Source organism: Phasianus colchicus, chromosome 12 (assembly GCF_987193195.1).
Source record: "Phasianus colchicus chromosome 12, bPhaCol1.hap1.1, whole genome shotgun sequence".
Classification (NCBI taxonomy): Eukaryota; Metazoa; Chordata; class Aves; order Galliformes; family Phasianidae; genus Phasianus; species Phasianus colchicus.
In genome coordinates, this window is record NC_143447.1 from 19,283,530 (window position 1) to 19,306,622 (window position 23,093).

Here is a 23,093-nt window from a genome sequence, read left to right on the forward strand (position 1 = left end):
CCACTCTTTGCTCAGGGTGCCAACCTGGAGCTGTGCTGGAGGCTGTCAGCCTCTTGTTTGGCCCAGGCCTGCTGCAGCACGAGGTGAAGTCAGCTGGGATTTTGTCCAGACAAATCCTGAAAAAGATTTCAAGGACAGATTCCACCACTTTCCTCCCTGGATAGGCTGCTGCATGGCTCCACTGTGCTCCTACATGAAAAGCCTTCCTACCTTCATCTCCCAAGATGTATTTTGGGCTCTTGCCCCTTGCCTTTAGAGATCTGTGTTCTCTCCTTGCCACTCAAGGACAGCACCTTTAGCAATTGCTATAATCAGAACTGAAACAGCAGCTGAGCTGTACCTGTGGCAGAGTCCTTCACATCCCCCTGCTCAGCTGTGGGCTGTCATGGATGTGGCTGCTGCTCTTATTACCACGGCCGCACCCAGCAGTGCCTGTGCAGTGCACAGTACTGAAGCAGTAATTTCAGCAGAAGGCAGGTAGTAATGCCACGTGCTGTGCTGGAAACAAAGGCTCTGTATGTGCTGGCATTCAGCTGGCTTCAGAGAGGGCATTCTCCAAATAGCATCACTAATGGAGCCAAGGCACGCTATGATCTAAGTCTGTGAACTCCTAACGTTCCTCCTCGGGTTTCACTGAAATTCAGATTTTTTTTTGTTGTTTTTCCTAACAGAGGGTTTACGAGAATACTTTTTCCACTCTGTTTTCCAACAATGTGGTAATAAAAGGGTTTTGTCCAGGTTTTATTTGAGGGTTGCCAAAATGCGAGGTAGTAAAGCAGTGCTGAGCTGTGAGTTCTGCTGTCACCTGAATATATCACAGATTTCAGAATCAAAGACTTCTCATTTGCACTGATATTGGGAAGCTGAAGCAAAATAAAAGTTTGATAATAAATGAAACCTCAAAATCTCAGCAAAAAAGAAACCAACCAAGTATCAACACTGCATGGAGGTGAGCAGCCCGGCTCATCCAGCAGGGCCTCACTGCTGTGACTGGGAGCATCCTACACAGACACAAGGATGTAAAGCCAAGGTAGGAATTCTTCTGTTGCTAAACAATGCTGCAGAACGCAAAGAGGGACTAAGACCACAACTTTCAGGTTTGCAATTCCACCAATGCCCCTTTTATTCATTTTAGTAACAGCTATTGTGTAAAGAAATGATGCAGCCAAAAAGAAAGAAGGCTGTCTAGGAAATAAAAAACACCTAAGCCACCAGCGAAGTAAACTTGGATTGAAAAATGCAATATAAATAATCTTTAAGGATCATTAAAACTGTTTTCCAGTATCTCAGTCACACTTCCTACCTTGATGAGTAATGCTTTCCTGAAGCATGGAATGTACCTGCTAACAAGACACATTTACATTGTAGTATGTCAGTAAGATGAAAACGTGCACAAATTTTCTCCACTCTTAGCAGCAATACAGACACCTCCCCACCACTCCTCTGCTTAAATCCTGCTTGTGCTGTCCACACGAGCTCTGTGCTTTCACACACTTTCTCTCATTGCTGTCTATCAGGTGTACGTGTGGCAGGCTGGGTGCACCCAGTCTGGTACCTGACTGCTGGGATAAGGCAGTTTATCTGCTCCTACCCCACGAACAGGAAAAGAATCTAAACTTTTATCATTCTATTCAGTTTAAATAAACTATCGCATGTATAACACAGGTATAAAAATTGCTTTTCTAAAGTATTCAAGTGCATTATGTTCTTCATTGCCTTCAGTTAATTTACTCCGCACTTTTGCCATGCATCTCTATTGCACAACAAATAGGGAAAAAAACCAAGCAACCCTACCTACCAAGAAGTGAACAGAAAACCGTTCCCTACTTGGAAGAAACAACCTTCACTTCCTCACTGCAGCTCTCTGTGTTGAGAGAAAAGAAAACAGGAGCGAATGGGAGGAGAGGGCAGAGTCACAGCAAGGCCTGGCTGCTGCTGTGTGCTGCTCAGGGCAGAAGGAGCAGCCCTGCTGGGTGCCTTCAGTGCCTGTATGCTGTCCCTGCAATAGGAATGCTGCTTCTTTAAAATGTATTTTGCTGTGGTGGAGCTCCTGCTCAGTCTTTATGTGAGAAATGCTATTCAAACCACTCACAAGGCATCAGTTCTGTTTCTTAGAATGGAAAACGCCTCAGTTTTTACCAAGGAACGATTTACAGTATTCAAAGAAGCCTATTGTTTTAGCTCTGCTTAATCTTAAAAGAACAGGCAGTGAATGTCAAGAACCACTGTGAAAGTGCCTTTGGAATTTAAAGCTGTCAGATATTTTACGGAAAGCCACTGCCTAAGACTCACTACATTTACTGATCTGGAAGAGCAGACACTAGAAAAGTTAACTTCAAAGTAAGGCTGTTTAACACTGCCTGTTTTCAGAGTGGTAGGGAAACACCCCTGGAGAACATGTTCCCCTTCATATAGCCACAGGAGTGGTTCTGCAGCAGGGAGCTGACAGGTGGCTGTGGCACAACAGAAGGGATGGAATTTACCTTTTCTCATCTCTCCTCCCCAAACTATGCCTTGCTGCTCCAGTGCTGTGTGTGCCTACGTTCTCCAGAAACCCTGTGACTGTGCAGAAGACGACAATATCCTAATGCTGAGGATGAAGGAATTTTTCTAACCCTTGGTACCACAAAGCAGCCATTTGAGACTTGTACTCTGGTATGTTCTAATTAACATACAGGAGCAGAAGTCTGTAATAAATGCACCGGGTGACTGGGGGAGGTTTGAAATGCAATGTTTAGGACAGAATTCACCACATGAAGGTCTGTGTGTTCTCCTTGTTGGAGGCAATGCACTGCAGAAGGTTTGAGTGGGGAAATTCATGCCTGGAACAGCAGCAGAAGTCTGTCTTGCATTTAATCCCAAATCTCCTTTCTCATGGAAATCTGGGGAATATGGCACAGCTCCGGAGCTCTTAGGGAAGGACCACATGCTTACAAACACAAACAGAAATCAAAGCCTATGGGCCATTTTTAATAGCTCTGGCACTCAGCAGGATTAACCCTGCAGCCCTGGCACAGCATCTCAAATAGGGTACAGCACACCAAGTTTCTCTTCATGCCTCATAGAAATCTGGTTTGTTTTGTAAGTCAGCTATAAAGCTACACAAAAACATCAAACAGACCTAGATCTAAATGTTGAGTTTAGAATTAAGTAGTTGTTTAACAACCAACAGCCATATGTAGAAAGATAACTGGTAGTAAAATTGTTTGTTTAAACTCAAAAGAGGAAACCTATAAAAATGTTAATTTGAAAAATGTAAACTAACCTATTATTTCCTCTAAATGCATACGTTGTCATCCAAAACTCTCTGAGGGAGAACAAACAGTCAGACAAAACCACTCTAACCATAAGGTGTTGTGGATGTGTTACTCATTACAACGATATGGTGAATCCTTTAACCAAAGAGAGCAACTAAAGCTAAATGGGGCTTTCTGCAATTAACACTCACTGCAGGAAAAGATCACTCTTAGGATCACTCTGTTGCTTACAGCTACAGAAGACCTCAGTTTTCTTCGTCTGAGGAAAGACCTTCAATTTCATCTCTGTCTCCTCCAATTGCCATCCAGAACGCTTTGGCCACCTAACAGGAGAAAAAAGAATGCGAAAGTAAGAATGATTCCCCTCCTATGACCAAAGCATTCACCATGTGAATAAAGACAAAGAGTTGCAGCTAAGCCTGGCAATGTTCCTGGCCTCCATGATAATCCTCTCTGACGTTCATAAATTTCAGGCACACCATGGTGCAATAATTCAGACACTTTTAGAATTTGTTGGAGGCATAAGTGACAGAAAACTTGGGCTAATTAAATCATAATTAAATCTTCCTTGAGATCAAAGCTTTTCCACTGACTTTAGTGAGAGCTGGCTTACGCCTCAGTGATCACAGGGTCTTCATTTCAGAAACTGTGGAAGGCAAAGCCTCCTCTGGAGTTCTGGATTCTGGGCTTCCTATTCAGTTCTTGGGAGATCTGAGTCAGTCTTCTCAGGACTGCGCAGTTTGTTCTCACTGCCCTTAAGATGTGAACAGTACCACAAGAGAGGGAACTGCTGCTCAGAAAGGAAAAACATACTTTTAATAATTTTGATGCTAATTTCAAAACCTCACCTTTTCTGCATGCAGTTTTCTTTGTTCATGGGGCAACGTTGCAGCTTTTTCTGTGGAAGAGAACATGACTTAGGTTGAACAAGACTTAGGAGCACGAAGGGAGACAGATAACCTCCTGCAGCTGTTTTCAGGGGACTAGCAAGAAACTTGCTTAGGATTATAAAAAGGAAGCTTATTTAGTAAGTGCTATTGTAATTCCCACAGAAAGCCAGTGCTTCTGAGCACAGTGAACTTCATTTCAAACGTTTGTGCCTTTAAAGCTGCAAGATTGCCACACTGTTGTAGAGCTTAAAAAAAAAAAAGTCTGATATTGTATATAGAAAACTATAATGTTAATCCGTGGTGGACTAAAACAACATGATAGCAATCAGCTGAGCTGCATCTACTTCTTTTAAGAGCATTATAAAGATGAAGGCCAGTTAGTGAAAAGATCAGCTACCTGTGAGAACCTCAGGCAGAAGAATAAGAATTTGTACAACTTTCCCTACAGCCACGTTGGGTTCCAGGTCTTTGAGCAACACGAATGGGTGATACAGCTCAGTACCTCTCTCTCCAGCACAGTACCTTTCATTTCTTTCAACTTTGAAAACAGCCTTTCAAAGTTCTCCAGGTCGCCGTCTCTCGTGGTCAGGCTGGCCAGCTCTTGAATATCTGTATCTAACACAGGATCTAAAACAGATGCATATAGATTTGGCTTAGGTAAGTTATTCTGTTGTCAGCAATCTTCTGGTTAAAAAAAGTGCTTTCTGAACGTATTGCCCTCCCATTTAATTTACTGATGGTTCAGATAGACAACCTATGGTACCATTACAGTGGTAATGAATTTTGTTACGTTACATTGCAATCATGTCTTTTGCGTTCATTTCAGTTCATTTTTAGTTCCCTTAGGACTTCTTGCTTATTATAAAATCATCTGTTTAGGAACAGCCCTGGACTCAATTAAATAGTAATGACACTGTTTAGATCCCAACTAACAGCATCCAACCTTTGGACGACCTCCCCACACAACCTGTGATATGAAGTCCCACCTCCTGGCATGCTGCAATTATCTAAAGCCCTCAAGTTTAGAACACCCACAGCTCCCAGCACTCACCCTGCTGAATGAGGCTGTGGGAAGTCACATTGTAATGATTTTTCTCTCACCCAGAAAGCTTAAAGATTTGTTCTTATAAATATGTTTTAGAATATAAACAATACACTGGCGAGGAAACTTCAGAAAAGCAGACCTGAACCTTTCCAAGTGGCAGCACTGCTGGCAGATCTTACCTGCAGGGGCCCTGTCCTTTCTCAAGTTGGGTCCATTTACTCACAGAGAACCCCTGATGCTACACAATTGGCCTCTCTTGGCTCTGCTTTTTCACTGAGAGAAATCCAGTGGCTTTCTGGGCCTGTTCCAGCCTGAGGTGCCTGCTCCAGCATGTCTGCCAAGCAGAGAACTAGCTTACCTACACCACTGTCGATCTGTGGGTCGTTTGTGCTAGCCGCATCCTCCCTGTTGTCTAAATGGGGTTCTCTGTCTGCTGCTGCTGGATTGGACTGTCAGGAAACAAAAAGATATTAACAGTATCCAGTGATGCACCCTGCAAAGCATCAGCAGCAGATCAAGTGCTTCCTTTTTTTAACATTAAAATCTTACTCTTTATCATAAACTGTTACTGCAAAACCCGCACCACGGGTATGATGAAAAGGCACTTCTGCAATGCCATGCACAGCTCTTTGCTAGGGTAGGTTTATTTACTTTTTTAATAAGACTCACAAGTAATATTTTTTTGTTTTGCACAAGACACTGTTCTTGGATTTGAACAAGAAACCACACCACCAGACATCCCATTAACATGGGGAAACATCCTGAAGGACAGGGAGCCCCCACCTGTGAGGTGGCAGCTCCTGGGACAGCTCTCAGGATGGCTTTCAAGAACAACACTGAATGAGTTTTCAGCCATCAGAGACTTCCCTGAAAACCCATTCTGACAGCTTGTGCAGTAGTCTTTGAGAGAGGAGAAAAGGATGAAAGACCCCCTCCACCACCACTACACCAAGTGTGAGCAAAGAACAAGAAATAGGAATTACTGTTTACTTCTGTATCTTGGTTCTCTTCTGATCCAATGCTACAGTTGGCACCTGCTAACGTACTGAGAAGGCCAAAGCCCTGGGTCCTGTCTGGAAACAAAACAGGTTTTAGTGTGACAGAAGATGGAACGCTACAGCAAACAGCTGCAACCGACACAGGCAATTTCTTGGGGAAGACACACCAACCCAGCACAGCACTTCTAAATTAAACTCTATTTTTAGAATGTTACCTTTGAACAGAAATGGACGTGCAATAGGTGGAGGTGCAATGGGTGGAGGTGCAATAGGTATACATGCAATAAGTGCTGTTAGTGGGCTTTGCTAAGCCGTGTTTTCTTCTGGCTTTGCCTCGAACAGCAAATATCTGCAATTTTGTTGGGGCTCGGGAGATTGTTCTGAAAATATCAGCATTTTAGTCAACTAAAAAAGAAACAGTGTCAAGTTATTGCACTGCAAACAGCCAGGAAACAACGACCTGTGCCAGAAGAAAGATTCATGTTACTTTTTTTTTTTTTAATGTGTTCTGAATTAATATTATAGTAATGACTAAGCTCTAGATTCAAATGTTGAGATGATGTAATTTTCAGACACGGGCCAAATTTTCTCGCCATTTATACAAAATCTTAAAGAGCCGAATGTGTAACTGAAGCCATCAGCTGTCGAGAATATGTGTAAACACGTCTCAGTTGGAGAATTACTGAGACCTCATTTCCTGCTCAATAATCTACGCTGTGCACTTTGGCTAACACGTGCCCTGTGCCAGTCCTCCTCTCCCCCTGCCCCTCTCCCCCCCCTGCAGGTATTTGTTTCAATTGGCGCCGTGCTGTACAGTTTTACTGCCCTTACAGATCACTTGCCAGAGGTTTGGGGAGAAGTGAATCAGTCTAGCCGAATGAATCGCCTTAAAATGTTCAGTTGCAAGAAATATGAAAGCCCGTCAGTCTGCCAGCTCTATTAACAGGCAATTGAGTGATAAAAGGTTGGGATCTGCAACCCTAAACAAAGCAGCTTCCCAAAGTTTCAGCAAGCTGAGCAAAGAGTTGTCTTATAGGAAAAAGTAAGGATCGATCTTCAGCCAATTTCTGAGTCATCTGCAGTCAGATCAACCTCTGCAGCCCAGAATGTGCTTGGGAGAGAACATTCCCACACTGGCAGAGGGGTGGATTTGGTGACCTAATCGTGTACCCCATTCATACCTACGATTTGAGTTCATCCCATACAGATAAGTGACTGCAGTCCATCCCCACCACTGCCACAGGTAACCTCAGCCTGTGTAACTACAAAACGTTGTCTAATTGAAAAATACCAGCATCTACAAAGGATCTGCAAAGAGCAGCTGTTGGTTTCTGGATCCGTGGTTAGGGAGGTGGCAGGCACAGCTCTTGGTTCCAGTCACGCCCTTGAAAGAAACCTTCCTATAAACTTTTTTTAATGGATGTAGAAGTTATTTCAACTTCTGGGTGCAATTCAGGAAGTGGGTGACATCTTACAGAGCGTTCTTACAGAATCAAATCCAAAAATGATCTCACTCAAATTATTGTAACAGTGGATGGCTCCATTCTGATGCAGGCTATGGGGGTTCACAGGTGTCATCAATATGGCAAAGCCCCATTAAGCTGTGCTTTGAGCAGGGCTTGGAAATCCACATTGCTTCTTTTGCAGCAAAATGTTTTTTACTGTCCTTATCTAACATTCTTCCTTAGTCTGTCTGAAGCTGCCATGACTTTGATACAAAAAACAGAATTAAAAGGTTGAAACTCCAGAATTGTTTAAACAATTAAGTTCACATGGTCCCACTACACCAGGTTAATTCTTTGTAAAGGAAGCCAGGCTAATAACTGGCTCCTCCCTGGGTAACTAGCTTCACTTGGGATCACTGCAGCACATATTTAAGCAGGAAAGCAGCCAAGCAACCCCTCTCAGAAGACAGTAAGTTGTTTCTGTTCCTTTCATTGCAGTCAACCAGAGTTCCTCTTGTAGGGACAACTAAGGACAGAACGCTGGCTTTTGGGTTTTAGGAGTGGGAGAGCTGTGAATTGAAGAGATATTTATGTTGTTCTGCACAAGAAAGTGACCTTCTTAGGTTGAGGAGAGCTCCAAGAACAGGAGAACTGATGACTGCATACCTACCAAAAAGCAAACTGTCTTCAGAGCCTTTCAGGTAAGACTGGTGGTTTTTCTTTTAGTAGAGACTGTACTGCTTTTTGTACCCACCAAGTATGTACTATTTATTACGTGATGCAAAAGTGTTTACAGTTAATTGTATTTAATACCTTATGAATCAGTATAAGCAAGAACATACTTAATGGGTAGAGAAAACCTGAGAAGGTCAAGACCTTTCTTAACAGGTGTGCAGCCACACACAGCTTCACAACTTTACAAAAACTGTGTGCAGGCTTAGGGTAGCCTACTTTAAAATGATATGGCTTTAATGCTTATTGTTTAAAGAAGTCACTTCTCTTCAGTCTATTAATTTAAAGTCTCATATAAGCAGCTCAAGGAAGGTAGTGCTGTAAGGTTGGCTTTCTGGATGGTGACACTCAACAACGTTAACAAACCTTTGCTACTACAAATATCTTAGGTTTTGTATGAAAAGACTTAGTGTGAAGCACAATTCTAAATAGAGAGCAGTTAGAGGTAACTCAGCAGAAAAGCTAAGCTCTTATTTACATAGTGGCCAGCTTCCAGAATCAGGAGGAAGCTGAAAACAAAAGATATATTACAGGTTGTAAAAAGTTTTATTTTAAGCAAAAATGAGCTCAATCATTTCCCTTTGAAATCACACATTGGTTGCAACAGCTTCCAAATTTAGCTCACTTCCTGAGGGGTTTGTAGTGCCATGTATCAGCACTGTGTGTTTTCTATACAGTGGAGATAAAAACTCAGGATTTTCAGAGTTTGACCTTTACAGAATGCACCACTGATGTGCAGGAATTTCCCTCAACGTGTGACTAAATTCTGTTCTTCTATAATGTGACATCTGTCAAATATGAAGAAAACCATTCTTGTACTAGCTAGACTAACTTTGTGCCATCTCAAATAAATACCTCTCTACAACAGTTATATTAAACTGGAACTTATCTTAGCCTCATTTTGATATAGTATGAGAAATACTGAGAAGGCCCAAGTTTAGTAGCTCTTACTTGCCCTGAATCCCACTAAACATCTTGCAGTTATAGGAACTAATGAAAACCTCTCAGCACTCAAAATCATCACACTGTTGAAAGATATAGGAAGGAAGAAACCACAGCAGTGGAAAACTGTACCCAAGGGAGCAGGCAGACCTCAGAAGGGTGGTAGTGAGATGAGTTTGAAAGAAAAAGTATAAGGCCAAGCACTGCAAAGGAGTTTCATCTTCCTACATTTCCTGCAACAGATTGTGTAATTAGAGAGGTAATAGAAAGCTTTCAAGAAAATAGAAGTATCTATGCTTATATTAAATCTGGGCTAGCCACAGCATTTCCTTTCCTAATACATCTAATCCTTAAGTGATTTTTCCAAAACTGTGGCCCTGCCTTATAATGCAGGAAGTCAGGCTGTCTGGCTTTTGTGCTATTTTTCAAAAAGTTCTGCAGTTTATTGCAGTAGGGTTTTCTGTAGGGAAGACAGACCTTCCTGCAGTGCACTTCATATAGTTAAATCCTTCAACAGACATCTGAGAGCAAATCTAGAGGAAACAAATACTGAAATGGGATTACATCTTAACAATTGCCTCTAAGATTCTCTGTGTACAAAGGGACAATAAAAGTGGTAACTGAGCAGCCTCCTGTTCATGTAAACGTGGGAAGAGCACTCTAGCTCCCTGTGTACTGATGTGGTGCCATTGTAGCTGCTTCATTTAAAGTTCTGCTAAAAATATTGAGCCCTCTAGGGTTCGCATCCTTCAGAATTCATGCAGGGAGGATGTGTATTACGTACCATTCTTCATGACCACATTTGACCAAACGTTGGCATTCAAGGCCTGTACAATTCGTTTCACTCCTGTGGACTCTGGGAAGTCATCTAAATAAAAATAGGAAGACATTTGATTCCTAAGAGTAAGACCGAAAACCATCACATGCTTGAGCATAAGGTGAAGTGTGACTGAATGTCTGTCCTATCTGAAAGGAATGGAAGTAAATGACTTATTAGGAAGGATGTATTTCTTGTCTTTGCTTCATGAAAGGCCAAACAAATTTAGACTGATGCCACACCTCTTGGTGTAGACTTCTTATAAAGTGTGAGTGCTCATCTCTTTGTAGAAAGATCTAGATTCTAAGTAGAGCTTTAAGTATTTAGCATTGAACCTATACTGATAAATAACACAAGGAATTTAAAAAATAATGACTTGAAGCTACTGCCAAAAGAACTCTTTTACCCCCAAGATCTTTCAGAATGCTATATAACATAAACAGATGCTAGGATGACTTTTCCTTCTTCAGAAAGTAAAGAACTTCAGATAACAACTGGAAAAGGAGCACTGCTTCATAAAAAAAAAAAAAGTGATTGTACTAAAGCTATCTTCATAACACCTAATTAAAAGTGCTCCAGTAATCCTGCAAATTTATGGTGACTGGGGAAAGGCATTATCTGGACTTCAGCTTACTCAGTGAATAGATCTGACACTGTTTTACATAAAGTCAGCTTTCCCATTTCCTCAGCTTAGTCAGCTTCCCATGTTTGTGCAAGTCTCACAAAGCAATTAGGAAGAAAAGCCCTTTGGAGAGGAAAATGTGATTGCTTAAAAATCAAACTTGTGACTCAGGGACAGGTGTAGGAACTGAAACTGCCTCTAGATATTAATTTTAAGCTGTCTAACCCCTTAGATCAAATCCTGTCCTCTATGATAGTGCTGTTTAGTTTTATATTGGTCATTACTGAGAGTCTCAGCTAAGAGTTCCTGTCCTCGGTACACAAATGATAGTGTAGTCATAGCAGGAGCTCGTGTTCATTTGTGGTGAGCTGCCATTAATGCCTTAATTCCTACACAGATATTGGCTCAGAATATTTACTGCATCTGTTTTATCTTCTGTAATTCATACAGCATGTTTACAGGGTAAATATGTTAGTCAGTACAATGTATTTCCTCTGATGCATGAGTCACAGTGAACCAAGTACCATGTTAAAAGTCCAGGATAGAGAATGTATCTTAGCAATTCAAAGATCAACTTCCTGAGTTGTTATTCCCATTATTTATTACTCCAGTGGTAAATAGCTTGTTCTTCACAACAATTATTCAGCAGGAAAATAACTTAATGTTATTAATGTTTCCTTTCAAAACATGTTAGACTGAAAATAGCTGTGTTCTTGTTGAACTTGAAATGGAGAAAATGTGAGTGGATTATTCCACTCCTGTATGGAAATGGAATCGGTTATCTTACCACTACAGAGCTGTAGGTGAGGTGTAAACACTTGTGTATCACTGAGATGAGATAAGGCCGATACTGATAAGGCTGTCAGGAAGTGCACAGTCACTTTTCAAGAGCAGAACATCACACTTCTGACTCTGTTTTATGGGTTTTTTCAAGTTGTAATTACGTGGCCAGGCAAGTGATTTTGAAACTGGCTTACTTCCTGTGTAACAGTGAATGCAATTCTAAAATGTGTTTCAGTACCCAAACCCTTCTCAGCCCATCATGTCACCGAATAATGTCTATTCTTGGTATGTGCAGTAGTTTAAGTGTTATTCAAAACGACAAAGAATTTCCCTGCCCTTGGGCATCTATGTGGTTCTTGTTTTGAGACTGATTTTAAAATGGAGCACAAATGCTTTTTATGTATCATACAGTCCTAGGATTAGTGTCTGAGAAGGGATCTGATACATTTATGTAGGTGCCACATAAACAGCAGCTGTATATGGGAGGAGACCAGTGGAATGTCTTAGAGGAAATAACCACCTTTTCCTCCTGACCTTACACAGCTGAGAGTGAGCCTCACCAGCTGGGAGCATTCCATGCTGTTACCATGTAGCACAGAAACAACACAATGCCCCTTGCAATCATTTTGAAGATATTTTGGTGTGTTTTTATCATAGAAATTAAAACAAGTAGCAATCCTACCATCTTCATCTGGTAGCTCCTCAGGGCTCAGTTCCACCAGTTCAAAGCCGTGCTTGATGCACCATTCTTGAGCTTTCTGTCTGTTAACACCTGAAATTGGGAAACAAAATGTCTCCTAAGCATACATGTCTGAGATTAATATCAGCAGTTGAACTTCCAGCTAAATTTTATTCCCTCAAGTTGTTTGCTTGTTCTGGATTGCGTGGAGAATGGGGAGGAGGAAATGTGTAGCAGATGTTTGGGTCCTCCAACCACTTCCAGTTGGATTCCAAAAGCCTCAAATTGAACTCTAATTTTAAAAAAAAAAAAAGATGCAATTGAATGGCTTTGCAGTAGGTACTTCCATGGAAGTGCTAAACTGCTTTGTTAAATTACATTGCACTGCACGCTGGTATACAGGGAATGAGATGTGCAAAGTTCATTTTAAGCAAGCTTGTAAAATTCTGATTCAGTTTTAATTTCTAGCTTAAGACTTTTTAGTTGTGAGCACAACCTAGCTCTTCTCAATCAAATATGAAGTCCACTCTCACTGAGATATTTTAAGAAATGATGGTGCTGCAAGCTTACTGATCTGAAGTCAGTTTTGGTCCTCAAAGTAACATACCGTGTTCAGATACCCTGTTACAGACCAGGATCATGACTTCTGGTAGCCAGTCTTCTGTCAGGGGAAGCCATTCAGAGACACTATCGAGCCCAGATTTCTACAGGGGAAAAATAAGTTCTTTGGAATACATCCTCAAATACTTCATTTCTTACATTTTGTTTTTAATCATTAACTGTACTCCCTTAAAATAAGGAAACTGGTTATAAAAAGCAACCTTCTGACTCTTGATTTACTTTAAAGATGAGTTAAACCTACTTCCTTGGACCACCCCTTCATGTTTAATGTTCATTACACAACCTTAATTTACATTAGGAAAGACTTTTGCTTCATGTTAATCACTACTATTTCATTGTTAGCAGCTCTCAGGGTTAATGTTCAGCTATTCCAGCTTCCGCACTCAAGCTGATGTTATGGCAGCCAATGAACCACATTCTGCTCTGGTTCAATGTGAGTTAGTGCTGAGCTACCTTAGGTATCTTTGCAGAATGTGTGGCATGCATCCTCTCCCATCTGTAGTTAAAACCATTCCTTATTTAGATTGGTTTTTGTCTCAATCTTTCAGGCTTTTGCTAAAGCACTGTTTTCACCACCACCAGCTTTTTGGAAACAATGTCAGGTAACATGACAGCACTGAGACTTAGAATTGGCTTCCTTGTTTTTGGCTATTTTCAAGCAGCCTTTCTGAACTATCACTGGTTCAGAGTAAAGCTGGAGGTCATAGGCTGGAGGAGGATTGGCCTAACTTAGTGGCCTATTTACATCCTGAAAAGCCTTGTTTCCAGCTGGAGTAAAACAGCAGAAGGGAAGGAAACGTTCCTGCTGCCACTGTTAGTGGGAATAACTGGCCTTTGATCTACTGACCATTAATAGAACAGCCTAAAAGGAATGGAGGTCACAAGATTGAGAGAATACTAACTGTAGTTATCACAAGGCAATTATATCATACAGATAAAGGAACATCCAATCTTACTATGGAGCTGTCGAAGTAAACCACAAATGCCTGCACAGATTCAGCGATGGCTCCTGTAACCAGAGCTGTGTTTGGCACCACACAGAGGTGGATATCTGCAGAGTAATACTTATTATCTATTGTCCAGGGGTAAAAGCTCACTCCTCCAGCTGTAGTAGCACCCACACTGAGGTCCTCTCTTCCTGTGATGCCTGCATAAAAGAAATTGAATGAGATAAATGATATCAACCAGCACTGAGATAATAATTCAACTGGAAAAGCTTGGTACAATGCCAATGCAGAGCCATCTTCACCTGTTGCAACAAAATAAAAAGTTGTTTTTATAAAAAAAATTAAACTCAATTTCTTACTTTATTGTATTATTTATGAGTCTTAGATGAATTCTAGCTTTCAGAAAAAAAATATGGTACAGAAGAACGTAAGGTGAGTTCTGTTGTTTTTTTTTCCCTGGAACATCTTTTTATGTGCTAGCCCCAAACTTATTACCCATAAGCAGGATGGATGGAGAAAATAACTACACTTCATTCCAGCAAACCTTGCATGTTCATTCAGATGTAAAAAACTGTTTGACTGTGACCAGAATCTCAAGGTAACTAATGAGAAAATAAAGCAAGTTACTGGAATTCGGTTGTAATGCCCATTAAATTCCAGGTAGGAGTTCAACAATTAAAATCCAGGGCAGTGCTTGGGTAATGCAATCTCTGCACTGCCTGCCCCTCGTGTGCTGGCAGCAACCTTTGCAGAACACTCTCATAGTGTGACGGCCACCTGGTGGAGCTGAATTATAGGTAGCAGCGGAGCAACCCATCTGTACCTTGCTGGAAAGGGCAGAACATCTTGTTCCAGATAAACAGCCATGGATATCTTATAAGTAAATCATATAATCACTTGAGTCAGCTGGGGAGCAGAGGTTTAAAGAACAAAACAAATGTTTTCAAAGCTTTTAATGGTTGCACTTTAAAGGTACTGAGAATTCCTGAAGAAGCCAGTGCATGCTGCTCCCCAAACAGTCTGAACTGAAATGATCTGTATCTCAGCAGCTAAAGGCAGGGAAGCTCACTGCTGGGATTGCCACAGATTCAGTATTGGTTTTTTTTTATTATTATTTTGGCAGCTAACTGCCAAGCCTGGGCAGGCTAAGCAGTGCCTGAGCTCTGGCACACAGGGCAGCACAAAGGAGAGCTGTACACCAGGTGGATTTGTGGCAGGGAGGAGCGTGAAGTGGGGAATCTGAGGGGAAATGGGATCTTGGTATGACAAGCCTTGGAGGAAATCTGTCCAGGTTTCTTACAGAAAAACCCAAGTTTACACATTAACTTCTTTCTAGTATAAGAAAGTTCAGCTTTTTTTTCATTTGGATGACAGATTTTTGGAGTAAGTATCTGCAATCAGCATTCTATTCTTGGACAAGACAGCCACAGCACCTTGGGGCCAGGGACAACACTGCCGAGTTAACACCAAACAGATCCTGACTCTGAACTTTGTATTTCTAGAGCACAAGCTTGCAGACCTACATTCACTGATAAAAACAGAAGAGACTTTCAAAACAGCTAACGAAAATCAGTGATTTTGAAAGAATTTTGCTGTTCTGCAACGTTATTCACTCTCAAGTGGTGCACAGCAGCTCAGTGGCATGCGATGGCATGGTGCCTTACAGAGTGCACAGATCCAATGTGGATTCAATGTGCATGCTCTAGTACAATAGAAGCACTTTGTCAAGTTTCTGCTGTGAAACATGAGCTAATTAAGTGCCATGCTCTGTGTAACTTAGTTTGGTATCTGTGATAAACAGGATTGTATCTGCTATGTGCCAACTGCTGCTAGGCCTCTGTTTTTGGGGCCCTGGGCAGCCTGGTCTGGTATTAAATGGGGAGGTTGGTGGCCCTGCATGTGGCAGGGGGTTGGAGATTCATGATCCTTGATGTCCCTTCCAACCCTGGCCATTCTGTGAGTTCATTGTTGATGGGTATTAAGGCCAATGGAGGCAGCTCCTCCTCAACTCAGCTGAAACTGACAAATTTGCCAGCTGAAGAGCAGTGGGTTAGCAAAAAAAAGACTTGCTTACTCTGATTTGCTTATTTTGAGAAGAGAGGATCCTAGCTGTACCAGTCCCTCCTGGTTGATACCTCAGGCACAACCATGTTTCTGATGGTTTGCTGCCATGGGAGTTGCTGACACTTGGAAAATCAGCAGTAAAACTTTGGCAAAGGGTGTGTTCAAAACTAAGAGTACAAAAGGAGAATGCTATCCAAAATAGATCAAAAACTGGTGTGAAAGAGCTTCTATGCCAATTTTGTAAGTGATTTTTTTTCTTGTAAAAGGGCTTGTAGACAAGCTTAGGCCTCAAAGCACTGCTTGAAGAATTAGGACATGTCCCACTTCCCATCGTGTGCTGCTGCTCCTGTACTGGAAGCAGTCTTCTTCCCCCCCACTGTGCCTCTGGTTGCTGTCCTGCACCCAAAGGGATTTTGCCAACCCCTGGGACAACTCTCTTCCAGTAAAAATGGATGGTGCATGCTGAGCTCCAAGGGTGCAGGAGCTCCCTGCAAGGACTCCATCCCTGCAAGGACATCCCCCAGTTCTGTGGGGCTGAACCAATTACTGCAGCGCTGCCTGCTGGCTTGTGGCAGGAAGGTAATTGCAGGCTGGGTGTTGTGGGGGGGCTTCTCCTCTCCTCCTGCAGGCAGAGCTGTTACTGTGGGGGCTTTGGAGATTGCAAATCCTACACCTTGCAGCCCAGGCTGAGTTCACAGGGACACAATTCACATTAGAATGAATCCTAAGATTCTATTTGCCACGTTGGGATTCCAGGAGTTTGTTCCCAACGCAGCTTGTGTTTCAATGGAAAAAAGTAAATCCAGCCAGAATAGTTTCCTATCTAATTTTAGAGAACATTCATCAAAACAAGCTCCATTATGTTTTATTTGGATACAGAATAAACTTCCAGAAAACAAATATGGCAAAGGGAGGTGGCTTGTCAAACTTATCTCTGCTGAGTTACTCCTTTTTCATTTCAGGCTTTCCAGCCATTGCATGCATCAGTGTTTTGTCATCCAAAGGGCCTGGAAAAGCACCTCAGTCATAAGCAGCAGTGCAGGCAGGCCCACGGGGCTTCCCCATCACCTCACTGCTCCATGGAGAACAAACAGCTTCCTCAGACAACAGGAATGCAGGCAGACTCCAAATGCATCAGTACTGAGGCACTAAAAACATGCATGGAAAAGTTTGCACTACAGAGAAAGTGGCTTAGCATCATTAAAGCCATGATCTAAAGCTCAGCATTTTGTAGAGGATCTTGAACAGCTAATGCTGGACATTTTACCAAAATTACTTATTGGAACCCACCATCAGTAACTGCTGATATTAATTAAGGCAGAGCACAGCTGTGCCCCATGCTTGTGTTTAAAGCTCTTTGGAGCAGCAGGTGCTTCCCTGGGCAGGGTGAGTCACTCCAGGCTCTGGACTCACACTTCTCATTTCATGGGCTTGCATACAGACTTTGTCTTCTGAGCAGTGGCTTAATTTACAAGGAATAGGACAATGCAGAACTGCAAAATCCAACTTATCAACTCCTTTTTCAAAAGGACCATGAGAGATAAGAAACAACCTTCCTGAGAAGTTGAGACAAAGAACCAGACACAGATCATCTCACATCTTGCTGCAGTGTTCCCCATGCTCTAATAACCAACTGACATTAAGTACTTCTAGTATTGTGTGTTTAAAGCCCCTGGCTTAGTTTTGTTTTTTCCAGAATCACAGCAATTTCTCTTTTCATCCTTTGCCAGAGATTTAAGTACTGATTGCTCTTCTTAGCTTGCTTTGGATTAAATGCACGCAGGAGCACAATTCAGTTTTCTGCTATGGCCAAGTGCTCCCCATCCTGCCAGCTGGTAGGTGCACATCACTCCCATTCTGGGCCTTGAGAGCCACCTGGTGGAACACAACATACGAAATGCTCCTCCAAACTGAAGAGAACTCAAATACACACACTGTAAAGAGCCTTGCAATTAGACTGGGAAGCAGCAGCAGACTGCAGGTTTTGCTGACTCCTAGCAGAGAAGCCTCCAAGCAGCTGCTCTGTGTATATAGAACAGGTCTGCCCACAGCAAGTGCCTACCAGGGAAATCCAGGAACACAGCGGTGAAAGCAGTGATAAGAGGTAAATTCTTTGTTTTGTACTATAGATTCCAAACCCACAGCCATTACATGGATCTTACCATGCAATCTAGCATTTAAGAGCGTATTTCAACATAATTATTGCGTATCAAACATCACATTGGTTCAGAGGTGTTAACATAAGGCTCCTGTCCTCAGCACCAAGCTAAGCCACTACCAAGCAATGCCTTTAAGCTGCTGTTTCTGGCTGCACACTGTAACAGCACACCTGCTAAGAACTGCAGCAGCATTTTGTCCCAACTCACCAACAGCTTTCAATCAACCGTAGCCAGCCACTGCCACCTGATCCTCATCTACACGTCCTTACAAGTTCTGCTGTTTGCTTATGTCCCTGGCTCTGAAACACCTGCTACGCAAAGCAGGCATTTTGGATTCTTCACCTCGTTTCTTCTCACTATGCTTTATTTCAGAAACATTAAGAACATCTCTTTTAAAGCAACTCAACAAGAGGCTGCAAAGAGGATCCACGAGACTGTTTCAAAACCAGAAAATGGTGCAAGCTCAGGCATTCCTAAATCACAGAATCACAGAATGGCCAGGGTTGGAAGGGACCTCAAGGACCATGAATCTCCAGCCCCCTGCCACATGCAGGGCCACCAACCTCCTCATTTAATGCTAGACCAGGCTGCCCAGGGCCCCATCCAACCTGGCCTTGAACACTTCCAGGGACGGGGCATCCACAGCCTCTCTGGGCAGCTGTTCCAGCACCTCACCACTCTCTCTGTAAAGAATTTCCCCCTGACATCCAACCTAAATCTCCCCTCCTTCAACTTTAAACCATTTCCCCTCATCCTGCAGTTCTCTATCCTTTCAAAGAGTTGAATGAATACTACTTAGAAAAAAGATAAAACTTGATGGAAGTTAAGCTTTTAGACTTTCTCAGACCAGACGGCATTTCCATCAAGCTTTTGGCTTACCTTCCTTTTTCACCTACTTAATTTCACCACAAGAAATAAAGGAAGCCTATAGGAACTGTGAACAGTTCTTTTCACTTTGCTTACACCTTCCTTACAAACAAGCAATCGAGAATGAAGTTTTACAAAAAGTATGGAATTCTTAAATAATATCAGCCTAGCTACTTCGACAGAGTAATCTCTGACTGCAGACACGCTGCCACTCTTGTTTGCAAGCGTGGCTTAATGAGATGGAGTGGACAAGTCGTTTGAGTGGGAAGGGACCCCTGAAGGTCACTTAGTCCAACTAGTCCAAAGAGCAGGGACACGTACAGCTAGATCAGCTTATTGAGAGGCTGCTGCCTTCCCTTCTCCGTGCTGCACAGCCCCAGCTCTCAGCCTGCCCTCATAAGGAGGTGCTCAATCCCTCAGATCATTTTGTGGCCCTTCAGGTCCACATCTCACCTGTACCGAAGACTCCACACCTGGATGCGGAGCTCCAAGTGAGACCTCACAGCGCAGGGGGACGGGATCACCTCCCCGACCTGCTGGCCATGCTGTCTGTGACACAGCCCCGTTGGCTTTCGGGGCCGTGAGGGCACCCTGCTGGCTCACACCCAGCTGCCACCCCCACTTACATGGAGTCTGGGGGTTGCTACAACCCGGGTGCAAAACCTCGTGTTCGGATCTGATGAACCTCACGAGGTTCACCTGTGCCCACGGCTCGGGGTCTCTGGACGGCATTTCACATTCAAGCAGCTGAGCTACAGCTCTGACCGCGCCATCAAGCGATTCATCACAGCTCCCTAAAGAGCCGTAACAGCAAAACCGCCGAGATCCAAGCAGCTTCTTCCTGGAATCTCTCCCATTTTAGCGCCAGCTGAACTTGCAAGTTTTCTCTATCAGATTTTACTTTCTCAAGCCGTAAAGAAGGAAGCCGCGCCCCAGGAGCGCAGGGCGGAGCTCCGTACGAAGCACAAAGGGCCGCAGCGAGGCGCCGAGGCCCTTCCTCGCTCCGTTTTCCCTCCTGCCGGTAGCGGCGATGCTACCGGCGCACAAAGCGCAACGTCAGCCCATCCCCGCCTCCCGCCACCCGCTTACACCTTACGGGGGAAGCCCCGCGAGGGCACGGAGCGGACACAGACCCGCGGCCGCTCCCTCCCGCGTCCCCCCGCCTCCCACTTACGCCTGACGAGCTCCTCCGCCGCGAAGCCGCCGTCGCAGCTGCTCAGCAGCGCGTACGGCCCCGCCGCCGCCATGGCGTCCGCCGCCCGCCGCGCCCCTTCCGCCCGCCGCTACCATCGCGCGGGGCGGGCGGGGACGCGGCGGGAACGGCGGCCGAGAGCCGCTGCGGGGCGGGCGGGGGGCGCGGCGAGCGGGTCGCCGCCGGGGGAAGGAGAGCGGGGCCGCGCTCGGGACCGACGGACCGACCGACAGACAGACAGACCGACCTGCCCGCTTCTCCCTGCCCTCCCCCCGCGGTGAGGCGGGTGGTGCGGCCCGGACCGCGCGTCGCGTTGCCATGGGAGCGGGCGGCGGGCATGGCCGGCACTGCGGGGCGCGGAGAGCGGGCGGGAGCCGTGCTGCTGCTGCGGGTGGGTGCCGTGCCGTGCCGTGCCATTCCATTCCATTCCATGTTCTGCCGTGCCGTGCCGTGCCGTGTTGCTGCGGATGGGTGCCGACCCATCGCCGTCCTGATGGATACTGACGTTGATTAGTTGTTTCAATGATTTTATTATTATTATTATTTTTCTCTTCTCTTCCTGATCAACGGCTTTAAATGTATTGGGGTTGTCTTTCTCTCTCACTTGGCAAAGCACAGAGTTAAGGGTGTATTTCTTTGCTGCGTTTAGGAGGCGCTGCTTTGGGTTGGACGCTGCTGGGTTTGGGGGTGGGAATGACCTCTGTCGTGACTTTGCTTCTTAGGTTCGAGAAGATCTGCACAAGCTTAAAGACAAGGTGAAAAATATCAGCTTGAAAGGGAATGTGGAAGCTGAGGATATCAGCGACCTGGAAACTGCAATTGAAAGGACTGAGTTTGGGCTGAGAGTAAGTAATAGAGGGCAGACCCAGAGGACAGCCCGCCTTCGAGATCAGCGATCAGAGCACGCAGCCGTGTGTGGGCTGTCCTGCAGTTCCTCGCTGGCCAGTGAGTGATAGGATTGATCACACGCTGTGGTTCAGTGCCGTGCCTTCCCTTTGTTGGAGTGCTCAGAATTGATTGCTTTTGCATTTCTTAGCTTTGGCCAAAATCTAATTGAGTCCAACAGAAGCACAAAGCCTATCAACTCTTTGGTCAAGGGAGGATCTAGTTTGTTAAGTTAATGCATCCTGCATACTTTTATAATTGTTTAAATCTTTTTCCCTTCTGGCAGAAACACGCCGAAAACTATTTAAGTGCTGTAAGCAGACAAGTGTTAACTATTTCTGCTACTGACAATGAAGAAGTACATTCCAAACAGCCCCCTGAATGGTAAGTGAAACATCATCTGCTACATGGTAGAGACAAACAGAAAAACTGCAGCATAAGAATCTTGTGAAGCAAATGGGAACGTTGGCCCAAGTTAGGTTACTTTGGGTCATTTACTGTTTGAGTTACATTTTGTGTAAGTTAAATCAATACAAAAGTTAATGCTGTCTTAAGTAGCTGCAGCAACCTACAGTTAGCACTTGTGATTTTTTGCTTAACATAAGTTTAAACAAGAATGCAGTCTTTTAGATGCAGCCAGATGGGAGCAGCGTGCATTTAGTAGGTGATATCAAGGTAGGTTTTACAAACCTCGCTGTTTTTTCTGTCTAACTCAGGGGCCTTCAATGTGGTGCTTCTGAGAACCAGCTGGTTTTACCACCGGTGCCCGTTGAGCCCATGACTGCCCAGGCATGCAGCAGAGCAGCACTGCGCCTTTCTCCAGGCTCACAGGTCTGAAATCACACATCACTTGTTTCCCAGAGACTGCACTAAATGGGTGGACTGGCATCTCGTAGGTACCAGTTGATCCCATGGCCTTTTTTTCTGGCTCCACGTGAGTTCAGGGTTTGATAACACAGCATCTGGTGACTGAATTGTTACAGGCTGTCATAGAATGAGGGAGCTGAGGGGCAAGAGCCTTCACCCTGCTTCTGGATAAAATCAAGGTTAGGAAGGACTTAAGTGTCATTGCGGTGCATCCATTTCCTGTGTATGCTGATAAAGAATCCTGAAACCAGATGTTTATTCTGTTGTAAGGTCCTGGTCCAGCAAATACCATATGCAGAGCTGCAATTCTGCAGGCAGTGCCTTTGAAATAAAAGGAATTGTGTCCTGGAATAGCATGAGTTTGTGTTATGTGAGACTAAAACTGGTTCTCTGGTTTGGCTTTGTGTAAGAGATCTGCAGAGCTGTGGGAACAGCTTTCTTTCTTATATGGGGCAGTCACCTCTGTGTTAAGTCCAGGTTTTCTCCTTGAAGTCCAACGTTTCACTGTCTTCCAAAACTGTAATCCTTGTAATTAATTTAAAGCCTTCTGAAAATGTTTGCATCTGAAGTACTTTTTATTTTTATTTCAAGGTCTGAGTTTGTCGGGTGAGTTTTCTGGTAGTTTCCTCAAATGCATTTTAAGAACAAATGCATGAAATTAATTGAGTAAAAAATACCCACTGTCACAACTTTGGGTTATTACAATTTAAATTCAAGGGAAGTTTGGTAAGTGGGAGCTTTAAGGAGAGGCATTCTGTTGTACTGTTACCAGGAGTGACATGGAATTGTATGGCCAGAAAGAGCAGCCTGGCACTCCTTTCTTTATAAAGGAAGTCTCACCATGAAGTAATATTTTAATATTACTTACTCTTGAAGTGATGAAAAAGTGCAGTTAGAGCTCTGGGTTTTATTTAATTTGCTCAAGTGTCTTTAGTCAGTAGAACTATAGAAATGAAATTCTGTGAGATCGTATTGAGAAAGTAGGAAATCTTTTTATATACATTTTATATCTTTGTATAAGACATTTCTGTTACTGTTTTGAAATTATTTTCATTTGTAATTGACAAAGAACATGAACTTTGATGTTTGTTGACTGACGTACTCCTGGCTTTCTCAGTTTTGAATGGAGAAGAATGGTGCTTGGTGGTGTTTTGAGAGCAGAATGCAGTTTGCCAATATCCCAACCCTGTCCTGTATGAACACACTTATGTCTGAAACAAATCAACAGAGTCCAGCTACTCTGAACACTCCCCATTGTCAATGGTTTTATAACTTCGTGTG

General features: G+C 43.6%; 2 protein-coding genes across 7 annotated transcripts in view; one reads left to right on the top strand and one right to left on the bottom strand.

The window, feature by feature from the left end:
* Positions 1–1,091: 1,091 nt before the first annotated feature.
* Positions 1,092–23,093, bottom strand: part of AAGAB (alpha and gamma adaptin binding protein) — a 31,023-nt gene continuing 9,021 nt past the window's right edge. The window contains exons 1-10 of one of the 3 annotated variants that reach the window (XM_031587875.2): positions 20,308–20,323; positions 13,788–13,978; positions 12,818–12,914; positions 12,214–12,303; positions 10,094–10,177; positions 6,183–6,265; positions 5,551–5,641; positions 4,670–4,774; positions 4,106–4,155; positions 1,092–3,580 (exon numbers count right to left, since the gene is read on the bottom strand). In XM_031587875.2, coding sequence (XP_031443735.2) covers positions 3,503–3,580; positions 4,106–4,155; positions 4,670–4,774; positions 5,551–5,641; positions 6,183–6,265; positions 10,094–10,177; positions 12,214–12,303; positions 12,818–12,851 — 615 coding nt within the window. In that variant the 5' untranslated portion in view covers positions 12,852–12,914; positions 13,788–13,978; positions 20,308–20,323 and the 3' untranslated portion in view covers positions 1,092–3,502. Of the gene's footprint in view, positions 3,581–4,105; positions 4,156–4,669; positions 4,775–5,550; positions 5,642–6,182; positions 6,266–10,093; positions 10,178–12,213; positions 12,304–12,817; positions 12,915–13,787; positions 13,979–20,042; positions 20,148–20,307; positions 20,324–23,093 lie in introns of those variants that run through there. The other 2 variants (XM_031587874.2, XM_031587877.2) reach the window with 2 other exon arrangements.
* Positions 20,325–23,093, top strand: part of IQCH (IQ motif containing H) — a 60,358-nt gene continuing 57,589 nt past the window's right edge. For all 4 annotated transcript variants that reach the window (XM_090149176.1, XM_031587871.2, XM_031587872.2 and 1 more), the window contains exons 1-4: positions 20,325–20,451; positions 20,783–20,905; positions 21,232–21,329; positions 21,662–21,776. In XM_090149176.1, the coding sequence (XP_090005302.1) occupies positions 20,398–20,451; positions 20,783–20,905; positions 21,232–21,329; positions 21,662–21,776 (390 nt within the window). In that variant the 5' untranslated portion in view covers positions 20,325–20,397. The remainder of the gene's footprint in view (positions 20,452–20,782; positions 20,906–21,231; positions 21,330–21,661; positions 21,777–23,093) is intronic.